This window comes from Podarcis vaucheri (assembly GCF_965113315.1).
Source record: "Podarcis vaucheri genome assembly, chromosome: 5".
Classification (NCBI taxonomy): domain Eukaryota; kingdom Metazoa; phylum Chordata; class Lepidosauria; order Squamata; family Lacertidae; genus Podarcis; species Podarcis vaucheri.
In genome coordinates, this window is record NC_138763.1 from 17,020,121 (window position 1) to 17,041,283 (window position 21,163).

At 42.8% G+C, this 21,163-nt stretch overlaps 2 protein-coding genes across 5 annotated transcripts; one reads left to right on the top strand and one right to left on the bottom strand.

The window, feature by feature from the left end:
* Nucleotides 1-43: 43 nt before the first annotated feature.
* MYNN (myoneurin) lies at nucleotides 44-13,184 on the bottom strand. Of its 3 annotated transcripts, none has more exons than XM_082224227.1 (8): nucleotides 13,086-13,184; nucleotides 10,626-10,925; nucleotides 8,114-8,916; nucleotides 6,016-6,175; nucleotides 5,330-5,508; nucleotides 4,613-4,696; nucleotides 3,863-3,949; nucleotides 44-3,186 (listed from the first exon to the last, which is right to left on the bottom strand). In XM_082224227.1, the coding sequence occupies exons 2-8, from the start codon at nucleotides 10,889-10,891 to the stop codon at nucleotides 2,924-2,926; spliced, it is 1,842 nt and encodes a 613-aa protein (XP_082080353.1). In that variant the 5' UTR covers nucleotides 10,892-10,925; nucleotides 13,086-13,184; the 3' UTR covers nucleotides 44-2,923. The 3 variants fall into 3 exon arrangements, with proteins under 3 accessions (XP_082080353.1, XP_082080354.1, XP_082080355.1); XM_082224228.1 differs by having other exon boundaries at nucleotides 13,032-13,111; XM_082224229.1 differs by lacking the exon at nucleotides 13,086-13,184 and having other exon boundaries at nucleotides 10,835-10,925.
* A 3,515-nt stretch (nucleotides 13,185-16,699) lies between these two features.
* On the top strand, nucleotides 16,700-21,147 carry ACTRT3 (actin related protein T3). 2 transcript variants are annotated; one of them, XM_082223767.1, is made up of 2 exons: nucleotides 16,700-17,044; nucleotides 20,101-21,147. In XM_082223767.1, the coding sequence occupies exons 1-2, from the start codon at nucleotides 16,842-16,844 to the stop codon at nucleotides 21,017-21,019; spliced, it is 1,122 nt and encodes a 373-aa protein (XP_082079893.1). In that variant the 5' UTR covers nucleotides 16,700-16,841; the 3' UTR covers nucleotides 21,020-21,147. The 2 variants fall into 2 exon arrangements, with proteins under 2 accessions (XP_082079893.1, XP_082079894.1); XM_082223768.1 differs by having other exon boundaries at nucleotides 16,706-16,845.
* Nucleotides 21,148-21,163: the final 16 nt, after the last annotated feature.

Consider the following 21,163-nt stretch of genomic DNA (forward strand, 5'->3'; position numbering starts at 1 on the left):
TGGGTGAAATAGCTCCTTGTATTCCGATGTTGGAATTTGGTGACCTTTCTACAGAAATGCGTTTAATTTGGGCAGCATACATGCGGCCCTATTCCAGGGGACACCACTAACCCGTCCCAAACAGATCTTGGAATTTATCTCTTTCCTAGCTGGTTGCTTCAAGACTCTTCAGTGCCAAACTGGCTCCATAACAGGCAACTCATTATTTATATTCTACACTGAACTTGCATTTGTTGCACTGGATAAGCTCTAAAACAACTGCACACTACAAGGGTGCTTTTCTATCCCATCAGGCCACCTGGCTTGTTGCTTCCTAAACACCCAACAGACTAGGAAGCAGAGCCTATGAAGCAGCACACTAAATAGTAACTGGCTGAACTACATGATAAAATTGCTTTTTCGACTTAAAAAAAGATCTCATGGGAGATCAAAAAGTTCTTTTGGGTGTTCAGATAGTGTATAACTTGGAACTTTTAAGTGATCTCGTATGGATGCCGATGAACCACTAAAAATAACCATTTATTCCGACACTTCCACTTTGCATACTTAATTCAGAGCACCTCCAGGGAAATTGAGTGAGAATAGGACCATCAATATCTATTAGATACAACAGCTGATAATGCAACCTCTGTACTCAGAAGCAGTATACCTCCAATTATCAAAAGCTAGGAACAAACAAGGGATAGCCATCTCCATCAGGCCCTGCTGTGGCGCTTAAGAACGTAAAAGCCTGCTGGACCCTTTTCTCAGTGGTCAACCAAATACCTGTGGAAAACCCACAAACAGGACCCAAACACAAGAGTACTTCCCACTCCTGCAGTTTTCTAGCAACTGGTATTCAGAAATGTTTCTGCCTCTGCTCATGGATACAGAGTGTAGCCATCGTGGCAAGTAGCCATCAAATAGCCTTATCCGTAAATTTCTCCAATCCTCTTTGAAAGCCATTTAAGCTGGTAGCCATCATTGCCTCCTATGGGAGTGAGGTCCATAGTGTAACTATGCGCTATGCTCTCTTTTATCTGTCCTGAATCTTCCAACATTCAGCTCCACCGGATGTCCACAAACTCTGTTATGAGAGAAGTAAAACTTTTCTCCATCCTCTTTCTCCATGCCATGCACCATCTTATAAACTTCTATCATGCCATCTCTTACTTGCCTTTGCACTAAACTAAAAAAAAAAAAATCCAAATGCTGCAACTTTTCTTCATAGAAGAGTCGCTCTATTCAGCCCTTCCACATTTTCTTAACCTCTTCCAACTCTACAATATCATTTTGGCAGCGAGGAGACCAGAACTATACACAGTATGCCAAGCTTCTTGGAAAGCATCTTACAAGCCAAAACTGGGAACAGAATCCTAGACTTGTCGGGATAGTAACTTGCTAGAGCCATCAGACTTCCTCTAAAATATGGATCCAACAAATGTTTTCTGTAGTGCTGTGCAAAAACCTGTCCTCCAGCTTCTCAAAATGTTTCTTACTTGCAAATGAGGCTTCTGTTTTTCTGTCCCTTTTTGCAGGGCACTTTAGAATTTATAACGGGCAGGGGCTTGATTTATCATAGCCAAGTGTGTGTTTGTTTTCTTCCCATGAACCATTTTTGCCAACACTCTACCACTGCCTGCACTCCCCTTAAGCTGCTTTGATCTTCCTGATCTGAAACAGGCCCCCCTTTCATTGGGGAGGGGAGCCTTCTGAAGGAAGATTTCCCACTGACACTGCAACAAAACTGACCGTTCTTTCTAATCCCAGAACTTCAGAAGGCGAGAAATATGAAACCTTGAACGACAAGATGCTGTTACATAATAGAAAAAGAAGGTATTTGCACTGTAAAATGATGAGACAACATGGGCATTTCCATGTCCTACAATACTGAACTTGAAGGCCAAGAACCACTCCATAAGTGTTTCCTAAAAATCATTCAACAGAAAACTAATCCAACATTGGTCATAACTACAAGAATCTGAATCCCTGTATAAAACAGCTGCATATTCGGAAGGTTGTGCCTTTGCTGCAGATCTGCTGAGGAGTGTGAGAAAGGGTCGAAATATGGTGCTGGGTACAGAATCTAGCTTCCTGAGAATCTCAACTTTCATTTCTTCTTGTAAATAAAAAGTTTAAAATCCTTATAGCTATTAAAATACATTCAAAACTGTGTAGGGGGCAACAGCTACAAAAATATCCAAAGTTAGGGAATTTACTAAAGATTTCCAGGCATTGGGACACAGTTTTAATGCTCACATATAGTTTCTGGCCCTTCCTCATCACTAACCAAAATCTACACAAAATAGAGAAATCATGCACATCTGCAATCTTCACTTTGAAGAAAGCCAATGTGGTGGAGGGGGGACAACACGGATCAAACATCTTGGCTAGATAGAATTAGCTTCTGCATGAACAATGAAGGAGACCTCCAGCATGAACTGAGAATTCTTAAGGCATGTGTTACTAAAGAAAAAAAGGAAGTATCTATCTTCTAGAAATACAATACAGTGGTACCTCGGGTTAAGTACTTAATTTGTTCCGGAGGTCCGTTGTTAACCTGAAACTGTTCTTAACCTGAAGCAACACTTTAGCTAATGGGGCCTCCTGCTGCTGCCGTGCCACTGGAGCACAATTTCTGTTCTCATCCTGAAGCAAAGTTCTTAACCCGAGGTAATATTTCTGGGTTAGCCGAGTCTGTAACCTGAAGCGTATGCAACCCAAGGTACCACTGTAATTCTATCCTGATTTTGCTACATGACAAAAAGAATGGCAACCATTGTTCTAGAGTAACAAACGGAAGAAAAACAGGTGCGTTTTCAAATGTCCCTATGTGAAACCCATATGAAGTCCAGCTCAGTAACAGCTTGCATGATTACGTTCCCTTTACCAAAGAAGCTCTCGTGGCCAAAGTTTTTTGCGAGTTTTCATCATGTGCAGGATGTCAATACAACTGCTGGAGGAAAATAAACTGAGGTTCTGAATAGCCAGTGATGGTAGACCTCAGAAGTGTGTCTGACTGGGGTGACTGGCTATCTGTGACAGGCAACAGAACTTGATGGTCCTCTGTTCCAAAGGGGAGAGGTAATGCTATATCTGAAGGCTTCACATCAGCAGATTCCAGCAAAGGGCTTTTCTCATTTGGAATGGAGTCTTGATCATTGAAGGAATGGTCAAGTGTGATGGGATCCAGGGGGTTCTCAGAACCTGTGAAAGCAAACAGAACTAAAATTGCGTTCATTGCTAAAAGTTCTGCACAGGAAGACACAGGAAGAGATGATTTCCCCCTGCAAACGATTCAAGGACACTCACTACTATTTACTAGTCTCCAAGCCTTCATAGAGGTTTATTGTAAACCTGAAAACAAAACTGATTTAAAGTTCACAGTTGAGCTACAAGAATTATCAGCAAAATTTGATAACTGAATGGCTGATGGCCCTGACCTCAAGGACTAATCTCATTACAGATTTGGGTGGAGGGAGAGAGAATCTCAGAACCACCACCTCAAAACCAATATTTTCATTATGACAGAATTTGGTACTAGATTAGCTCATTTCAGGTATCTGCCCTCTAAAGCCAAGTGCATCTTCATACATGACAGCTAGTAGGGTACCTAAACATGTACCTAGGCAGGTTCAGCAATGCCATTCTTTCATCACTTTACTAACGTACACAGTTGGCACTCTTGACAAAGGGTAGCGGGTCTCCCATTGGCAGCACTTAGGAGCCTAGGTTAACCACAGAGCATACTGAGGCACAGTCCAAAGAATCCACCATTTTAGTGTGGCTAAGTTTGTCTTTGGATAGCACTGCTGAACAGCTAACCTTTTTACCTATGATTCTATGAGTAGTAGATATTAGTTCTTAAATAACCAGCACTTACCCGCATGAACCTTTGCTTTGTGTTTCTTTAGGTTTTTTATATCTGTGTAGGAGTTTCCACACAGCTCACAGATAAATGGTCTTTCACCTTCAACAAAAATTGTCAATTAGACTTCATGGATCTGCAATCCTAGGATCTGAACCAGGGCTTCCCACAACCAAAAACAAGTTTCTATAGCCACTGCATCTCAAACTCCACCCAGGTTTTTATGGCAAAGTTGCTTAAGGCTGTTCTACATGTTTGGGAAATAACAAGTCACAAAGTGACTTTGATCCTCAGGCATAAAGCTTTTCGGCTCCTTCAAAATTGGTGTCCAATATCAGAGGACAAGAGCACATTTAATGTGGAAATGCTATCATTTCACAATTCTTTATTAGAGAATTGCATATAAAGATCATAATCCCCAGTTCACATACATATAGGCAGCTCCCTTATACAAAGTCAGACTGTTGGTCCATCTAGCTCAGAATTGTCTGCACTGACTGGCAGAAGCTCCAGGATTTCAGGCAGAAGTTTCTCCCAACCCTGCCTGGAGATGCCAGGAATTGAACCTAGCACCTCCTCCTTGCAAGGCCCTTCTAATACAGGCAGACAATTAGAAAGGCAGGTAGGAGGATCATGCTAATTGAAACTAGATTATGTGTAGTATACTATCGTTTAACTATTTGATATTAAATGACTTTGAGTATGCACATACCTGCATACAAGGCATGGAAAAGGTAAGAGGGAGGAGCACGCCTGAAAACTAACCTGTATGGGACCGAAAATGCTTGCTGAGCTCTCCTGAAGAAATGAAGCTTTTGCTACAAATTCCACATATATAAGGTTTCTCTCCTATAGAGAAAAAGAAGTGGATGAACTCAGTACACGACCTAGCAACAATGCATGTGAAGACATCATGAAATCTCAAGTGTATGGATGCACTTCAGTCTCCCCTATTAGTAGGCACGGATGCAGGTAGCGCTGTGGTCTAAACCACTGAGCCCCTTGGGCTCACCAGTTGGAAGATCTGATTCATATACATCACACATACATCCACCCAGACTAGCAGCAGTTCTAAAGCATCTCTGAGATTTTGCCTAAGCTTCATTCACGGGAGATTTCTAGGAAATCATGCATGCAAAGCATGCGTTCTTTTGCTGAGCTCTGCTGTTGACCTCAAGCACCTCATTTAACATTTAAAGCATCTGGTATTCTCAAACAGTCTAACTATCTCCACCCCGCCTTAGCTTTTAATATCAGGTGTGTTCAAAGTGGAATGGTTGCCAACTGAAAGCTGGGCTTATCACGGTGTTCTGCTCAGCAGGCAATAAAGCAGGCAAGAACAGGTCAACTCATTTACAATTTGCAGATTTTCTTGCCTGTTGCACTGCTCTACAAAGCCATACTCTTCCTATTCCATATCTATAGCACTCCATGCAAACTTGGTTGCGACACCTCTCTCATGTCTTCCACTCTGGATCTCACCTGTATGCTTTCTTGAATGAGTGATGAGTGAACTCGAGACTGCAAAGGCTTTCCCACAGGTGTCACATACATACGGCTTTTCTCCTGTATGTCGCCGCACATGATATGTCAGTGTGCTTGCCTGTGCAAATCGCTGCCCACATCTATCGCAGACATATGGCTTTTCTCCACTGTGCTTCCTTAAAGGAAAGGAGCTGGTTAGATTCTATTGGTGCACCAATCGGTTTCCCTGGACAACAGCCTTATTAAAACCGTCAAAGAACACATGCAGGCATAAATAGCAAAAGGGATGTCAGGCTACGCTCCAATGTTCCATGTTCCAGTTGGCTCTACCCCCAACTTTCCTGCATTGACCAGGAAGGTCTGAAGGGGGATTGTGTGCTCAGGTGAATGTACTTAAGAGTCCTCCCCTTGAATGGGAACCCTTGCATTATCAGGATTTGTGACCATGGGAAGGATTATCCACACACTCAGCTGAAAGCAGGAAGTATCCGCCTTCAGACTTTCCCATTCAATGTGGGAAGGTCAGAGAGGGGACAAGGAAACTACGGGTACAGATGGTGTGCATGCACACAGCCTGTGCCCCCTTCACATTGTATACCCGTATGCATTCTCGGAATGCATGGGGGGGAGAACTAATCTCCCTAACTTAAGCGGTCAGTTTCAGATGAGGTCCTTTTACTCACCTGGCATGAATCTTCAGATTGCTAGAGGTTGCAAACTGCAGGTTGCAGGCATCACACTTGTACGGTTTCTCCTCCCCGTGATGCATGCGGCTGTGGAAAACCAGCTGGCATTTTTGAGCAAAGCCTTTGTCGCAGAGTTCACATTTGTATGGCTTTTCACCTGTGTAGAGAATTGAGCTGCTTGCTTTAGCAGTGTCTTGTGAAGGATGAGGTTTTTCAGATGAGAAGTGACAGCAAACCAGAGGATGGGGGCAAAGTTCGGAATAAAGGGAAAGTATGTCAAAGACTACTCGACCGTGTCTAAATTTAAGCTGGTAGGGCCCTAAATAACTATTCCAAACCAGCCAACATTAATGTTAGCTAGTGTGGCACAGCAGCTGGCATCTCAGGATGTCCCTGGTTCAAGACTCACCTCAGCCATGAACTCACTAAGTAGCCTTTTTTCAATGTTTAGCAAACAATTGGAAATCGACATCTATCACTGGTGACAGATGAAATGCTGGTATTACTCTGAATGGCTGAAAAAATAATGTAGATGCTAGGAGACTTCTTGACACACACACACACAAAATAAACAATGGCAAATGTTCAGGAGCTCTAGGTACTGTCTTTTTAAGTTAGAATCCTTCCCATTTTGACCATTTTCAGATAACACATTTACCCCATGGTGTCTCAGAGTCACCATCAATGTATATATGGCAGCTATCTAAGTGTTCCATTAATTTCATAAGCAGTTGTTTCCCCAATTAAATGGCATATAAATATAGCCTTTGGGAGAATCAGCAAGATATAAATTTAATAAATAATCACTGCCACATTTGAATTACTAAAATGCACCATGTTCTCCCAAGACTAAAAAGAAACAAAGAAAGAGTCTGCTTTGATGGGCTTATTAGCTTATTGATAATTCCACCAGAAATACCTGTTCAAAAGCAAATGTCATCAGTGGTTACCACAGGATGAAAGGAAATGTAGGAAGTTCTCATTATTATTTTTATTCTAAGTGTATATGAGGAAAGTATGGAAGTAGAGACTACATATTCTCGGTAAGGTCTTCTCAGTAGTGGTGCCCACCCTGTGGAACGCCCTCCCATCAGATGTCAAGGAAATAAGACAACTATTTGACTTTTAGAAGACATCTGAAGGCAGCCCTGTTTTTAATGTTTGATGTTGTTGCTTTTATTATTAATAATGATATTCTGTTGGGAGCCACCCAGAGTAGCTGGGGAAACCCAGCCAGATGGGCAGGGTATAAATGATGATGATGATGAAGCTCCCACAACAAACAGTTTAAAAAGACTACCAAAAAGGTAAACACAAAAAACCGATTGTCTCTTAAATTCTTTTGTGGTAAATGGTAAACTTAATGCTTAAACCAGAGCCTGCCAACATAACTTGTGTGTCACCAAGCTGAGCACATCAACATGCCGCCTGGCAGAGGTATGTTAACACTGCTGCCTTTGTAGTTGCAGCTGGGCACCAAGAAATGGTGTTTATCAAGCCAGCAGCAGTAACGTGCCACACATGGCTGCTTGGTCACAAGTCTGCAGGCTTGTACTATAGGCAAAAGAAAATGAATATGGTTTATGGTGTACAACCACACAATCCATGCCTAATATGGTTAATGAACATATGAAACTGACCTATACTGAGCATTGTTTCATCTGTTACTGTACACTGATGGACCCTGGCTCACCTAGGTTTCAGAACGGAGTATTCCATAGCCCTACTTAGATATGTCAGGAATCGACCTTATGCAGGCAGAGCATGTGCTCTATCACACAGATATGGCTCTTTATGGTTTGAATAAATGAGCAAGCTATGGGTATTTGTAACTTGATGTGGAAGAAAATAGTCCCCTGCAATGCCAGTGTAGAAAAAAAAATCTTAAGAAATGGTAATTGTACAAATTTGATAACAGCTAAAAATAAAACACTGGCAGTAAAGAATATTCCACTCACAATATTGCCATAATCATTCAAAAGTAACTATCAACCCACAATACTGAAGAAGGGAAAGCAACTTCTCTGGGAGAGAATGAGGGTCTTTCTGATGACTTGCACAAGAGGCAACTCCCAACACAAAGCAAGGAGCCTACCTGTATGGGTTCTTACATGTGTTTTCAGTTGGTTGCACTGCGTAAAGGCCTTCCCACAGAGCTGGCACACGTACGGTTTGACTCCTTTGTGGATCCTCATGTGCCGTCTCAGACTGCTAGCTTCGGAAAACACCTTGCCACAGGTGTTACACACTGGCTTGGCCTTGGGGTATTTCGGATCCAGTTCCTCTCCCGAGCTTTCCAGCTGGTAAGAGTTCTTGTCACTGGCGATGTTGGACAAGCAGTGCTCCTTCAAAGCACAATCCTGCTGCGCTTTACCCCGTTTGGACTTCATAGTCATCGTCTGGACAAGGATCTCCTGCGCAGCAAAGGTTTCACTCTCCACCACAGGTGTAAGCTGCAGCTCAGAATTATCCCCACCTTGGGCAGCTTGCTCCGTGATCTCTGTGGCGAGCTTATTTGCATCTAAAAACATCTCCACTGCAGAGTTCTCTGCAGCATCACTTGGATATTGTGCTGGCTTGTTTGGCAGGTTTTTGGGAGAGCTGAAGGCCTTCTTTCGCTTTTTGGTTTGAACAGATTTTTCCCCTGCGGTTGCTATTAAGACTGGGGACTGCACCGTGTCCACTGAAGGGGCATCCAATCTCTCTTGGCTGTTATAGTCACGAAGGGTTAGCAGGCAAGTCTGCTGGTTCAATGCAATATTCCCAGTGATACTAGAGATTTCTGTAGAAGAGGGATTAGCAATAAAAGCAAAGTCTTCCATCTTTATTTTACATTTAGTGACCACCTCCTCCACTTTGAGATAGTCGGCAGCCTGATGTATTTCTTTAACATTCCAGCTGCAAGGGAAAAAGGTTAAATGGGAATGTACCAACTGAAGAAAACAGGCTGTCTTATAGAATTAGTATAAATACTAAGTGGATAGAAACTGATGAAGCTTGCAATTAGATTTTTATAATTTAGATTGGAATTTTTTCATATTTTTAAATAATTCAAATGTATTACATATTCCTTTAAAAATAATCTAGTTTAAAAGCTGAATTTAATAGAGTTCATCAACCACTGCTCTTTTCCAGTGTGGTGCTGTGATTGAACATCTAATTTGCACAACAGAGACTCAGGTTCAGATCCCACTATCCAAAAGGTGCCCTTCAGATGCAGTTTATAACCAGGTTATTAGAAACATAAGATTTCCATAATAAAACATGAGAACTAAAGAACTCGATTTAAATAAATATATTAAATCGTAGGAAAGGTGTTAGGTATGAGCCACCACATCTCAAGACCAGTCAGTAATGCTAATATTTTGAAAATGATCAAGTGTTTGTATTTTGAAACTGGTCAAAACCAAAGGACAAGTAACACTGGTCTCACCCACAGGTTCGTTGCTGCTGCACAAAAGTCCCCTTAAGCCCATTTCCTTCACAACCAGGAAATCTACTGAAATTCACGAAAAGCCCCACCCCTCCTTTCACAATTTCCCTGTGTCTTGACTCAGGCAAGAATAGTCTTTGCAAAAGCCTCTAATTCTGCTTACCTTTTCTGTCACCTCAGTGACCCCTTACTTCTTATAACTTTTGCCTTTGCCTCAGGATGCATGGAAGGAAATGGCTGATATGCATAGTGGAGGGAGGGTAATAAAAAAGGTAAGGTCAATGACCCCTGGATGGTTAAGTCCAGTCAAAGGCGACTATGGGGTGCAGCACCCATCTTGCTTCAGGCTGAGGGTGCTGGCATTCCAAATCATGTGGCCAGCATGACTAAACTGCTTCTGAGGCAACAGAACACCGTGAAAGAAGCCAGAGTGCATGGAAACGCCGTTTACCTTCCCGCCACAGTGTGGATTCAAACCGCCAACCTTCTGATCAGCAGGCCCAAGAGGCTCAGTGGTTTAGACCACAGCGCCACCTGTGTCCCTAGGGAGGGAGGGTGTGGAAATAGGGAACGTCTTTAAGCAGCTGCTTGCAATGCAACAACTGAGGCTGCGGTATAATACTAAAACAGAGGCAGTGCAGGCCCAAGATGATCACAGTCCAATGAGAACTGTATTCTGTGTAAATTGCAGGCACAGAGCTGAAGCCCCCTTAAACCAGGGTCATGATCTGGGTCTGGTGGATCATGCTGGTCATTTCTGAAAGTAAAATAATGCACTCAAGGGCATCACTTATAGTTTAGCCCTCAGTTCCCTTCCATTTGCTATTTATACCCCTCTGGGGGGGCAAGGAAGCGCTAGGGTGAGAAACTGTTCCCGTAAATAATCTCTGGCAAAACTATAATTAGTGTTTGCCTCTTTTTATGTTATAATATTGGCCTATGAAATTGTTACTCCCTTGAATGAGGAGCCTGAAACCACAGCGACATCAACTATCAGGTGGGTGGTATTATCCTAGCATATCCTAGTTGTATTTTCTGACTTCTTTGTCCTCGCTCCATTTGTGACATGTCTACTTAAATTGCAAGCCGTCAGGCAGCAACCTGTCTTTTTAGTTCTCTGTGAATGTCTTATTTTGAATACTCTGCAGACAAATGCCCAGCCTTATTGTATTACCTGTCAAGGTTTAAATCTCCTGTATATATGAACTCCAGAAGTTTCTGAAATCCATCAGCCTTCACTTGATTCTGATCCAAAAATATGTTACTCTCCGAAGTATCCCTGTAAAAAGCCCCAAAGTACTCGCTAAAGGAAGCCAGAACATTTCGGTGAGCTTTAAACTGGCATTCACCAATAACGATGGTGCAGTCACAAAGGAAGCCCACCTCTCGCTGTTTGTTCAGTCTCTCCAGTAGGTGCTCACAGTGATGGGAATACTGCATTTTGGGTATTGAGACACAGCTTCCTTGCTTTGTTCTGAGAAGGCAAAGGAACATATTTAGTATCAGTATGCCAGGCTCAGAATAGAATATAGATGTACTATAGTTCCCACTCAACGATCTTAAACTTTTAAGCAATCCTGCACTTAAGGACAAATTATATGAATAGCATCACATGCAGTGAGTTTTCCTGTTACTTGCCACTAAAACCAGATTATTAAATTTTACAGACTGGTTTGGGTCACAACTATCATTTTTATATGATAGCTTATTGAAAATTTGATGTCCCTCATTTCAGTGGGGGTTTTTTTGTCCCAGACTGCATCATGTAGGCTTTGTATACTCTGACAAGAATGAAAGATTAGTATCTCATAGCTATTTTTCCATATTATAAATTTCCTTCCAGTAGCACCTCAAGAGTTATTGGTTATGAGCTTTTGTGTGCATGCACATGAAAGCTCATACCAATAAGAAACTTAGTTGGTCTCTAAGGTGCTACTGGAAGGATTTTTTTTATTTTGTTTCGACTACAGCAGACCAACACAGCTACCTACCTGTAACTAGAACTATGTAGTTTCCAGTCTGGAATAACTGACTGTAGGTAAGCTACTCTGGGAGCCTTTTCAGCTGAACAGTGGGGTACAAATGCTCAAAATAAATAATCTTAAGTACTTCCTAAATAGAACCTTTGTAAAATATGAATTGGGCTCCAATTCAACAATCCCCAAAGACAAAAATAAATCCAGTATGTAACTATTCTGGAGTGTTCACAGACCACTGCCTTTGTCTGAAACTACACACTCAAACCACCACGGATAATTTAACTCTCCTTCAGTATACACAATCACTTATATCAATTGGGGGGGGGGGAGAAGAATCCCTATAAATCGCTCTCCCTTTACCCAATTATCTATATACAGTACATATATCATTATCACCAACCTTCCACCCTTCAGTCCAACCAAGCGCAAGTCTGTCAAGGATGGTTACCGACACCCCCAAATAACCTCAGCCAGCCTACTCCTGAAAACCTACATCAATTCTACCACCCATTTAGCACATCATTTTGCTCCCATACTGTAGAGTGGAGAGCAACATGGCCCAATCCAGTCACCATCACAACTGAACTGTAAATTTCAGCCTGCTCAGCTAGCAGGTAAATTCCTCCCAGCTTGCTTAGATGACCCCAAGCCATAGCTGTCAATGTTTCCCTTTTTTAAAGGGAAATTCCCTTATTCCGAATAGGATTCCTCGCAAGAAAAGGGGAAAGTTGGCGGCTATACCCTAAGCGTGTACACAACTGCACTTGCATGTTGTAATCTTACACCAAATATGCCTCTTCCCAACAAGCTCACTCCGCGCTTTGGGGGCAACAGACACCATTGTGTTCAGTGGCTCCGGTTCCTTATTAATTCTTTTTGCAAATCACTCGGAGGGGTTTGGCGGGTTTGTTTGTCTGTCTGACCAATCCTCCGGTTATAAATTGGATGAAATAAAAAGATATAATCGTGCTTAGGATGGCAGCTCTACTTCCTAGAATCACAGAGCTGAAAGGGACCCCGACGGTCACCTAGTCCAACCCCCTTCAAATGGAGGCAGGAGTCTTTTTGTCCAACATGGGGTTCAAAACATAACCCTAAGATAAAGATATATAGATGGACTGAATATTGAGGAAAAGGATGTTAAAGATTATGAATATTAAGATTTATATTAATCTATAAGCCTATTAAAGTACAGTAAAACCTGTCCTTCAGACCACCTTTTTAAAGATATCACTTCCCTGATGGGACCCTTTACCCAATTATCTATATACAGTACATATATCACGCTCTACCGACTGATCTACCCCAGGCTCGGGACAGAGGCTTGCCAACGAAGTGACTGCGGGCGAGGGGCGCCCCTTTCCACCCGCCCCCCAGATTTGACTGTCTGAGGACCACTCCGCACATTTACTGGCCCAGCCCTGCCCCATTCCTCCTGCACTTCGTCGAGGCAGCCCTTCCTATACACCTCCTGTATATCTTTCCTCACATAAAAAACACCCTTTCTCTCCACTACCCGAACCCCCCCCCCCGCGCGCCAGATTGGTCCCGTCCAACCGCCCATTCTTCCCTCCCCTCAGAACTACTAGGGGGAAACACACCTGGAAAGGGGCAGGGGTGGGGTGGGGGGATGGGGGACGCGGAACCTTGTTCACCTCAGTCCGCCATTTTATGATGACGCGACCCGCACCGGCGGCCGAAATCTCACTTCCGTTCTCAAATGAACTCCGGCAACTAAAGAGTGGCGGCGGGAGGGGAGGGGGGGGGGAAATAAGGTGGAAATGGAGGGAGGGGCCGAATTAGGTTCCGGCCGGGAAGTTCTTCCCTCCCACCTCCCCTGACAAAACTACCTTTCCCATGATGCCTAGCACCAAAAATGAACTCTGCCAGCGGCCGAGTTTTTCCTCTCAGCGTGAGGGGAAATGTAGTTCCTAAGGGCCTCGCCGAGGTTAACTGCTTGGGTGCCAAGGACAGAATGAAATGAGAACGGATCGGAATAGGCTTTGTTAGGAAGTAGGTTGTATCAGCAGAGCACGCAAAGGAATGTCCCCTCACCCGCAAAGCTGCATAAGATAATTTTTCTCAACATTTATTGCGGTTTTTATGCTGAAGGCACTGCAATGCTGGGCAGAAGAGGGAAATAAATAAATGAAAATCCCGAGACTGGACTGCCATCAAGATACATAACGGCCACTTAAATGCTGTTTTGCAGGAAATGTGATTCCAATGTGGCCCTAATGGCTGCAGATGTAAAGTGATATGTTGAAAGTTCGGTTACAAATGCACACTTGGATTAAGCTGAAATAGATTTACCAGCCAGTTCTGCCCCCTCCCTCCACAATCCAGTATTAGGCAATTTCATATTGAACTAAATAAAACACCTTTTGGCAGCGAATAAAGTGTAATCCCAAATCCGTAATACAGTATAAACGGGTCAAAATAAAATCAAGAAAAAGAAACATTGCGTGTTTCCGCCCGGTTTCGAACCGGGGACCTTTCGCGTGTTAGGCGAACGTGATAACCACTACACTACGGAAACCTCTATATGAAAACCTTTGAAATTATTCTATATATATGCCTGTGGCTCAACGGGCGAATGAATAGAAACATCAGCACAATACATGGTACTTAATACTGAATTCCCAAAGTATATTTATAATGCTCAATAGTCAAGCCCAAAGACAGATATGCGCGGAACTCCGAAACATATGGGGAGCAAGCCCCACACAGAACGCAATGAGATTACAACTCCCTAGGAAACATGCCAAAGACTGAGCTGTCAGATGTTCCTTCCGTGGACATATGCTGATGTCCAATAGTGTATACATATTTTAAAAAAAAACCTTTTCTGTTTCCGCCCGGTTTCGAACCGGGGACCTTTCGCGTGTTAGGCGAACGTGATAACCACTACACTACGGAAACTTGCATACAGCTTACCACGCCTCCTCTTTCCCTAGTAAGTACCATTGCTGTAATCTCAGGTGTGCGCTCTAAATGAAAAGAGCAGATCATTGCAATGGCAGCTTTTGAGGTTTTTTCCCTTCTACTTATGATTGCATATATTTCTAAAGGGCTTATTACAACTCCTGTCTGTGCCGGCCAGCATGCCGGGAGTGGGGGGAGGCTGGGTTACAGTTAAAACTAAGGTTGCTCTTGTCTCTTTTCTAGCTTTAACGACCAATGCATTTGTCAGGGGATTGCTACGGCAGACCCCACCATCCAGCGGTTGCCTGATGTATGCTAATTTATACGTATATATCTCCACAAGCAGAATGAGAAGGTAAAACCTTGCCAGGGATCTTAATTGTGGAAATTGTGCTTATTAGCTCTCCCATAACAAAACCCCCACTTTAATTAAATTAAATCTGCTCTATTTGTTTAGGACGCACATCTGAAATTAACAGCAATTGTACTTACTGGAGGAAGAGGAAGCAGATGTCCTCGTATTCAGGTTTCCGTAGTGTAGTGGTTATCACGTTCGCCTAACACGCGAAAGGTCCCCGGTTCGAAACCGGGCGGAAACAAACTTTTTTTAAAAAGAACTTCTTCCTTGAAATCATTGGAGATCAGTCACCCATGTCCATGCAGGAAGATTTGACATCTCAATCTTCGGTATGTTTCCTCGTGAGTTATACTCTCAGATGCATTCTGTGTTGGGCTTGCTCCCAGTTAAGTGTGCATAGACAGTAGCCTGAATTGACCTTGATCTCCAAAACTGCATTGTTCTTTAAAAATATACTGTACCAAATTCACGGTTTTGAAAAACGTTATTGAAATTCTCCTGGGGTGCCTCTCTTCTCTGAGGACTTGAAAAGCAGCTAATAAATTATTTTAAGAACTACTGCATAAATCACAAACATTCAAAGAAATTAAGGCACTGTGACCAGGAAGGAGGTGACCCTCCAGGATAGAGGAATTTGTGCAGTTTTGGGCAGCCGTGAAGAACACATTCACAAGGTGATTTTATCCAACTACAGGTAGCTAGGCATAACCTACTGCAAGCCCCTTAAGAAATTAGCAGGTGAACATTGCAGTGGACCAAGGTAGAGGCTTGCACCCAGAAGCCTGACAAACACTCAGCAAATTTCGAGACTACAGAGCTTCTAATTGAACTCACTGGAACTTAATTATGACTATGTAAATTTAGGGTTCTTCTGTGCGGAACTGTTGGTTGGTTGTCCTTCCTTCATCATGTCACACCTTGTTCATTTCTTTTCTCCTTTGTGGGTCATGAAAATCTGCATTATATGCTGAGCATGTTAGTCAGCAGATGAACCTTCCCCTAACACCTTTACAGCTCTCTCATTCATAGAAAAATCTACAAATAAGTAAACAGATGCATAAAACAAAACGCAAATCTGGATTGTTATGTACTAAAGTTCTCACCCTGAGCCAGCAGGGGGATAGTGTAGATAGTTTTCACTCAGGTCCACGTCAGTTATTTTAGGTGGGAAACCCTGGGTTGTTGTTGCTACAATGTTGATAGCCGGCTGCCTATAAAAGCAGGCCGGCTGAGCTGTTTGCTGTTCAGTTCTGTCCAGCTTACAATAAAGAGCTTCTCTGGAGAAATCACTGTGTCATCTGCTATGTTCGCCCACAACTTAACATGGATCACTGTAACTTTATTTCTGCCCCAAGAATAGCTGAATTATGGGGACAGGACATGTTGTTCAAATAACACGAAGTATGCTCATGCTGCCTCCTAGTGGTGCAGCAATAAAACTGCTAGCACATTTGCAAAGCTAAACAGGGCCTGACACGATTTCAAATGTACTGGTATTTGTTACTCTCTAAGTAGTCCCAGGCATAGGAATCCCTTTTGTCCCAGAAGCTTCATGCTTGACACTACAGAACTACGTATAGCAGTTTGCAACAAACAATCATTAACAGTTAAGAACATAGTCTTGTTTTTGCTTATATTGCATAATGGGGGCTGGCTGAAGGTAGCAGCCCAGAGTGGCTGGGGAAACCCAGGCAGATAGGTGGGGTATAAATAATAAATAATTATAATTATAATTATAATTATAATTATTGACAACTTGGTGGGGTAGTGCCCTGTTCACCCTTATTCCCTTATTGTATGTATCAGCTCCCACTGGGTTCTTGAGGCTTGGAATAATGATTCACGGTATGTGCACAGAAAGCAAAACAAAACAAAAATCCTTCCCCATTTCCTAGTCATATAGATATTCACAGCCTTACAAAGCTTCAGGAGAAGGTATCATAGCAACATCTAAGTCACAATAGAGCCAGCCACACATGCCTGGGAAGATTGTTAGCCTTACTCTTCCCCCAAAATAAGACAAGCCCACTGAGAGTCAAGTGCCCTGAGCAGAAACAGGCAGCAGCAGAACCATCACTCAGGGAACCACCACTCAGGAACTAGGCAGAAGCAGAACCAACTCTCAGGGATGGGTGAGCTGCCACCAGCTGTGGTGATAGACAATGGCTCAGGTCTGCTCAAGGCTGGCGTGGCTGGGGACAAGGAACCGCGTGTCATCTTCACCAACCTAATAGGCCGCCCCAAGGCCAAGTCTGTGATGTTGGGCGCTGGCCAGAAGGACTTCTACATTGGAGATGAAGCGCAAGCCAAGAGAGGGATCCTCTCCCTCAGGTGCTTGGAAGACATGGGGGATTTCGAACCGTAGGGAAGCAATACATATTGGCTACGCTAGTTTCTTAGGAGTGGAGGTGTCTAGGGAAACAAGTGGCCTGGGATGGTACACAGAAGGGGAGTAGCGAGATCATGCCAAAAGTGATTCAGGTTCATGAAGGCTATAGGGTCACAATAGGGTAGAACGGTGGTGGTGATTTCAGGCTTGGAGGCCAAATGCAGCCCTCCAAGTCTCTATTATCTGGCCCCTGGGACTTTGCCCTGGCCCTGCTGCACACAGGCATTGAGTGTTTTTGCCTGGCTGGAATGTGCCCTTTAACTCTGATAATGCCTCTTGCTTTCCTGAGAGAAGGTGTGTCAATGTGCGCAGAAACTAGCCAAAGGCAAATGTTTGCATTTATTGCTCCACCCACTTTTGTCTTTTCTTCCAGTCACAAATAGCATGTGGCCCATGGAAGGTTACAAAAAAAAAAAAAGGATAGGAGCAGCCCAGGGAGGAGGACAGTGGCATTAGGGGAAATGGCCAGGAGGAGGGGTTTAAGAGCAATGAGAGAGGGGCTGCGCCCACCAGCTGAAACAGCTGCATCCCTTTATCTGCAGCTGTGAGTCACTCTTGAAAACGAACAAATTAGAGGTCAAAATGGATCAGTGATTATTACGTCAGGATATCTGCTCAATTGTAAATACTTAGCCTCCCAATACAACTGAAATTTACATTTCCCTTTTTGACAAAGACTACATTTTGTAAAATCTTAAGGTTATTCACTGATTGGTACTTTCTTATTTTTATTTTTTACATATAATTGAAATTGAAATACTTTATTGTCACTTGTACAACTTGTATGCAGTGAGATTACACAAGCACCCCCCACTCAGCTCTCTTAGTCTTAATTCCCCTCATTTACTGACGCACACCCACCAAACCCGAAAGTCAGTTGCCCTGTTGTTATCTTTTCATTCAGCAGCCTAACAGCCCACGGATAGAAGCTGTTCTTTACCCTGTTGGTGCAACTAATCATGTTTCTATATCTTCTATATCCTATACAGGAGCAGTGTGAAATCTTTTTCCAAATTAACGAAGCCAAAATAGTCTTATTTGGATAAACAGGTTTTGGGAGGGTTTCATAATAAGAAACACAATGGTCCAGATCCAAAGAGTTGTCCTGAAATTTTATTCAAGTGCATGAGTCTGGTAAATTATGAAAAGTCCCACTGCTATAGGTTTAACCAAATTTTGTAGGCTGAAGCCAGTGTGTGGAAGCCCTACATCAACATGGCTTCTGTTAACGTGTTTAGGATTCAAAATTTAGGCTGTCATCTAACTGCACTAATTAGCAAATTAGGTCAACATAAATGAATAGGACTAGTTCACAGGTAAAAGCATCTGACATTCAAATTGACTTATTTGCAGAAGATTCATAGTCAAATTCAAAATGGCCAGACTCAGGGGGGAAAGAGCCAATTTTGCAATCTACAGTCCGGGTGCAATTTGTTCTGGAAATGTCATGGTCCCATCAATGCAATGCCTAGTAACAGGGTAGAGTGAGTTTCAAAGCTTATAATGGATTGATGGTTATCTGGAGCATTCCTCTATGGTTTGCAGTGTATCCAGTTTCACACTGAACTTTTCACCTCAACTCCACCACACATACAAGATAGACATAAGGTAGCTAAAATCAGTTTGGCTTTGTTTTCTCATACTGTGTTTAAAATGGTGGTAGAAGGGCTGGCACTTTAAAGACTTTGGTACACATCTATATTACAAATGAAATTGGTTTAACAGTCATGGATACCTCACCCCATCGAGAAGCACCCTGGCACAGGTACAGTTCCCAAGGTTTATTAGCTAGGGCCCATGAGGGATGGGTGAATCTATCAATGTTGGTTTTGCTCAGTTTTTAGTTTTTCCAATCTTAAATTCAGTTTCCCACATTTCTACATCAGTTGGCATTTTTAAAAAAAAATGAAGTTCTCATGTATGGTAAATGCATTCAGCATTTTAGTGCATTGCTGCTATGAGTCTCCTCTGGAGTAAGGATATGTGATTCAGCTATATGTCATCTAACCTGGTCAGAGGACTCTTCCCTACTGAACAGCATTTATGGCAGGCTGCTGATGTGTACATTGAAGTGCAATAAGACCTGCAACTGCAGTTGGCACTTCCAGGAGGCTGGAGAAGAGACTTGCCACCATTGCTCGGCCTGACAATAACCTTTTGGTGCCGTCAGCCTCCTCTGTGGGAGCCCTGCTTGTATGTCATCTATATCCCCACTCTGAACCATATTTAAGTCAGGCTCCTTTGGAAAGTAGCAAGACCACTACCAGAAATTTTATTGTTTGTTAACTTTTGTGTTTGCTTTGAGCCTAAATTGGGGTATTGGGGGGGAATGCTGAATTTATTCTGTGTTTGCTAAACTGATTTTTGTATTTTGAATTAACTGACATGTTCCATATGTTGTGTATTTAATGTTTTGAATGTTTGTTGTAAGCTGCTTTGAGCATAGTTTGTTGTGAGAAAGTGGTGTATAAGTAAAATCAATCAATCTAGAAATGAATCCTTAAATCCATGACAGTAAAAAAAAAGTTTGAAACTGCTTCTGATTCAGCATGGAGCCACATTCTTCATGAGGGATTTATTTTCATTTACTACAGTTATCCTCAAGGCAGCATATATTGTTCCTCCTTCCCTTCCATTTCATCCACACAACAACCCTAAGAGGTAGTTTAGGTGGAGAGTTAGTGACTGGCCCAAGGTCACCCAATGAACTCCACAGCTGATAAAGAATTTGAAACCTGATGTTCCAGATTCAAGTGCAACACTAGACACACTTAGCACTTTGGTTATTTTCTGATTCAATGTGTTTTTACATACACTTGCACATGAAATACATAGAGAGTACATAAGATGCTGGCAAATTTAGTAGTACAAGAAGTTTGCTATGTGCTTTCACAATGGTACATAGGCATGCTGCATTTTAAAGCTGGGAATGCTAAAGGTTTTGGGCTTGACAGATTATGATAATATAATACCACCATCTTCTTTTATTCTTCTATAGATATCCAGTGGAACATGGAATTGTCACTTCCTGGCCTGACATGGAGAAAATATGGAAGCACGTTTATGATAATGAATTAAGGTTAAACTCTTGCACAAGACCAGCTCTGATAACAGAGGCACCACTCAACCCACTGGCCAACCGTGAACAAATGACAAAGCTGCTCTTTGAAAAATTTGAGGCACCAGCTCTCTACGTGGCCATCCAGGCTGTCTTGGCACTCTACGCAGCAGGCCTCACAACAGGTTGTGTGATGGATTCTGGCGACGGCGTCACCCACACTGTCCCGATATTTGAGGGCTACTGCTTGCCTCATGCTGTTCTTCGGCTTGACCTGGCAGGCCGGGATCTTACAGAATATCTCATGAGGATCCTGAGGGAAAGCGGCATTGCGTTGGTGAGCACAGCTGAGAGGGAAATTGTCCGAATCATCAAGGAGGCTCTGTGTTACGTGTGCTTGAACCCTGAGGAAGAGATGGCTAAAAAACCTACTTCAATTGAGAAAACCTGGAAATTGCCTGATGGGCAAATCATTAAAATCCACAACCAATTGTTCCGCTGCCCTGAAACCCTCTTTCGCCCATCTAACATTGGCATGGAAGCCCCAGGTATTGATAAACTGCTGTTCAACACTATAATGAAATGTGATATTGATTTGAGGACCACTTTGTATGCCAACATACTCCTTTCTGGTGGTTCAAGTCTCTTTCCTGGCATTTCTGATCGCCTCACAAAGGAGTTGATTCGTATGGCTCCCAAGGACACGGAGGTGATGGTCCAAGCACCTTCTGACAGGAAGATCTCTGTCTGGATGGGAGGATCTATCCTTGCTTCTCTCTCTGCCTTCCAGGAGATGTGGATATCCAAGGAAGAATATGCTGAAGTTGGGGCCAATATAGTACACAGGAAGTGCTTCTAGATTCCTGTTGTATTGAAACATTTTTATTTAAAAAGCTGTGGGGAAGAAACACAAATTCATGGCATCCTTGGTGAGGCTTTTAGCCTCACAGCTTTCTGAAAGATGAATAAAGGTAACACTTCCATGCATACTTGTTGAGGGTAC

Coding starts and splice junctions, on each gene's coding strand:
- MYNN (XM_082224227.1), bottom strand. CDS start 10,891: ATGCAGTATTCCCATCACTGTGAGCACCTACTGGAGAGACTGAACAAA. Junction 8,917..10,625: donor GGAGATTTAAACCTTGACAG/GTAATACAATAA, acceptor TTTCCCTTGCAG/CTGGAATGTTAAAGAAATAC. Junction 5,509..6,015: donor AATCTGAAGATTCATGCCAG/GTGAGTAAAAGG, acceptor CTTTCCTTTAAG/GAAGCACAGTGGAGAAAAGC.
- ACTRT3 (XM_082223767.1), top strand. CDS start 16,842: ATGGGTGAGCTGCCACCAGCTGTGGTGATAGACAATGGCTCAGGTCTG. Junction 17,045..20,100: donor AGAGGGATCCTCTCCCTCAG/GTGCTTGGAAGA, acceptor ATTCTTCTATAG/ATATCCAGTGGAACATGGAA.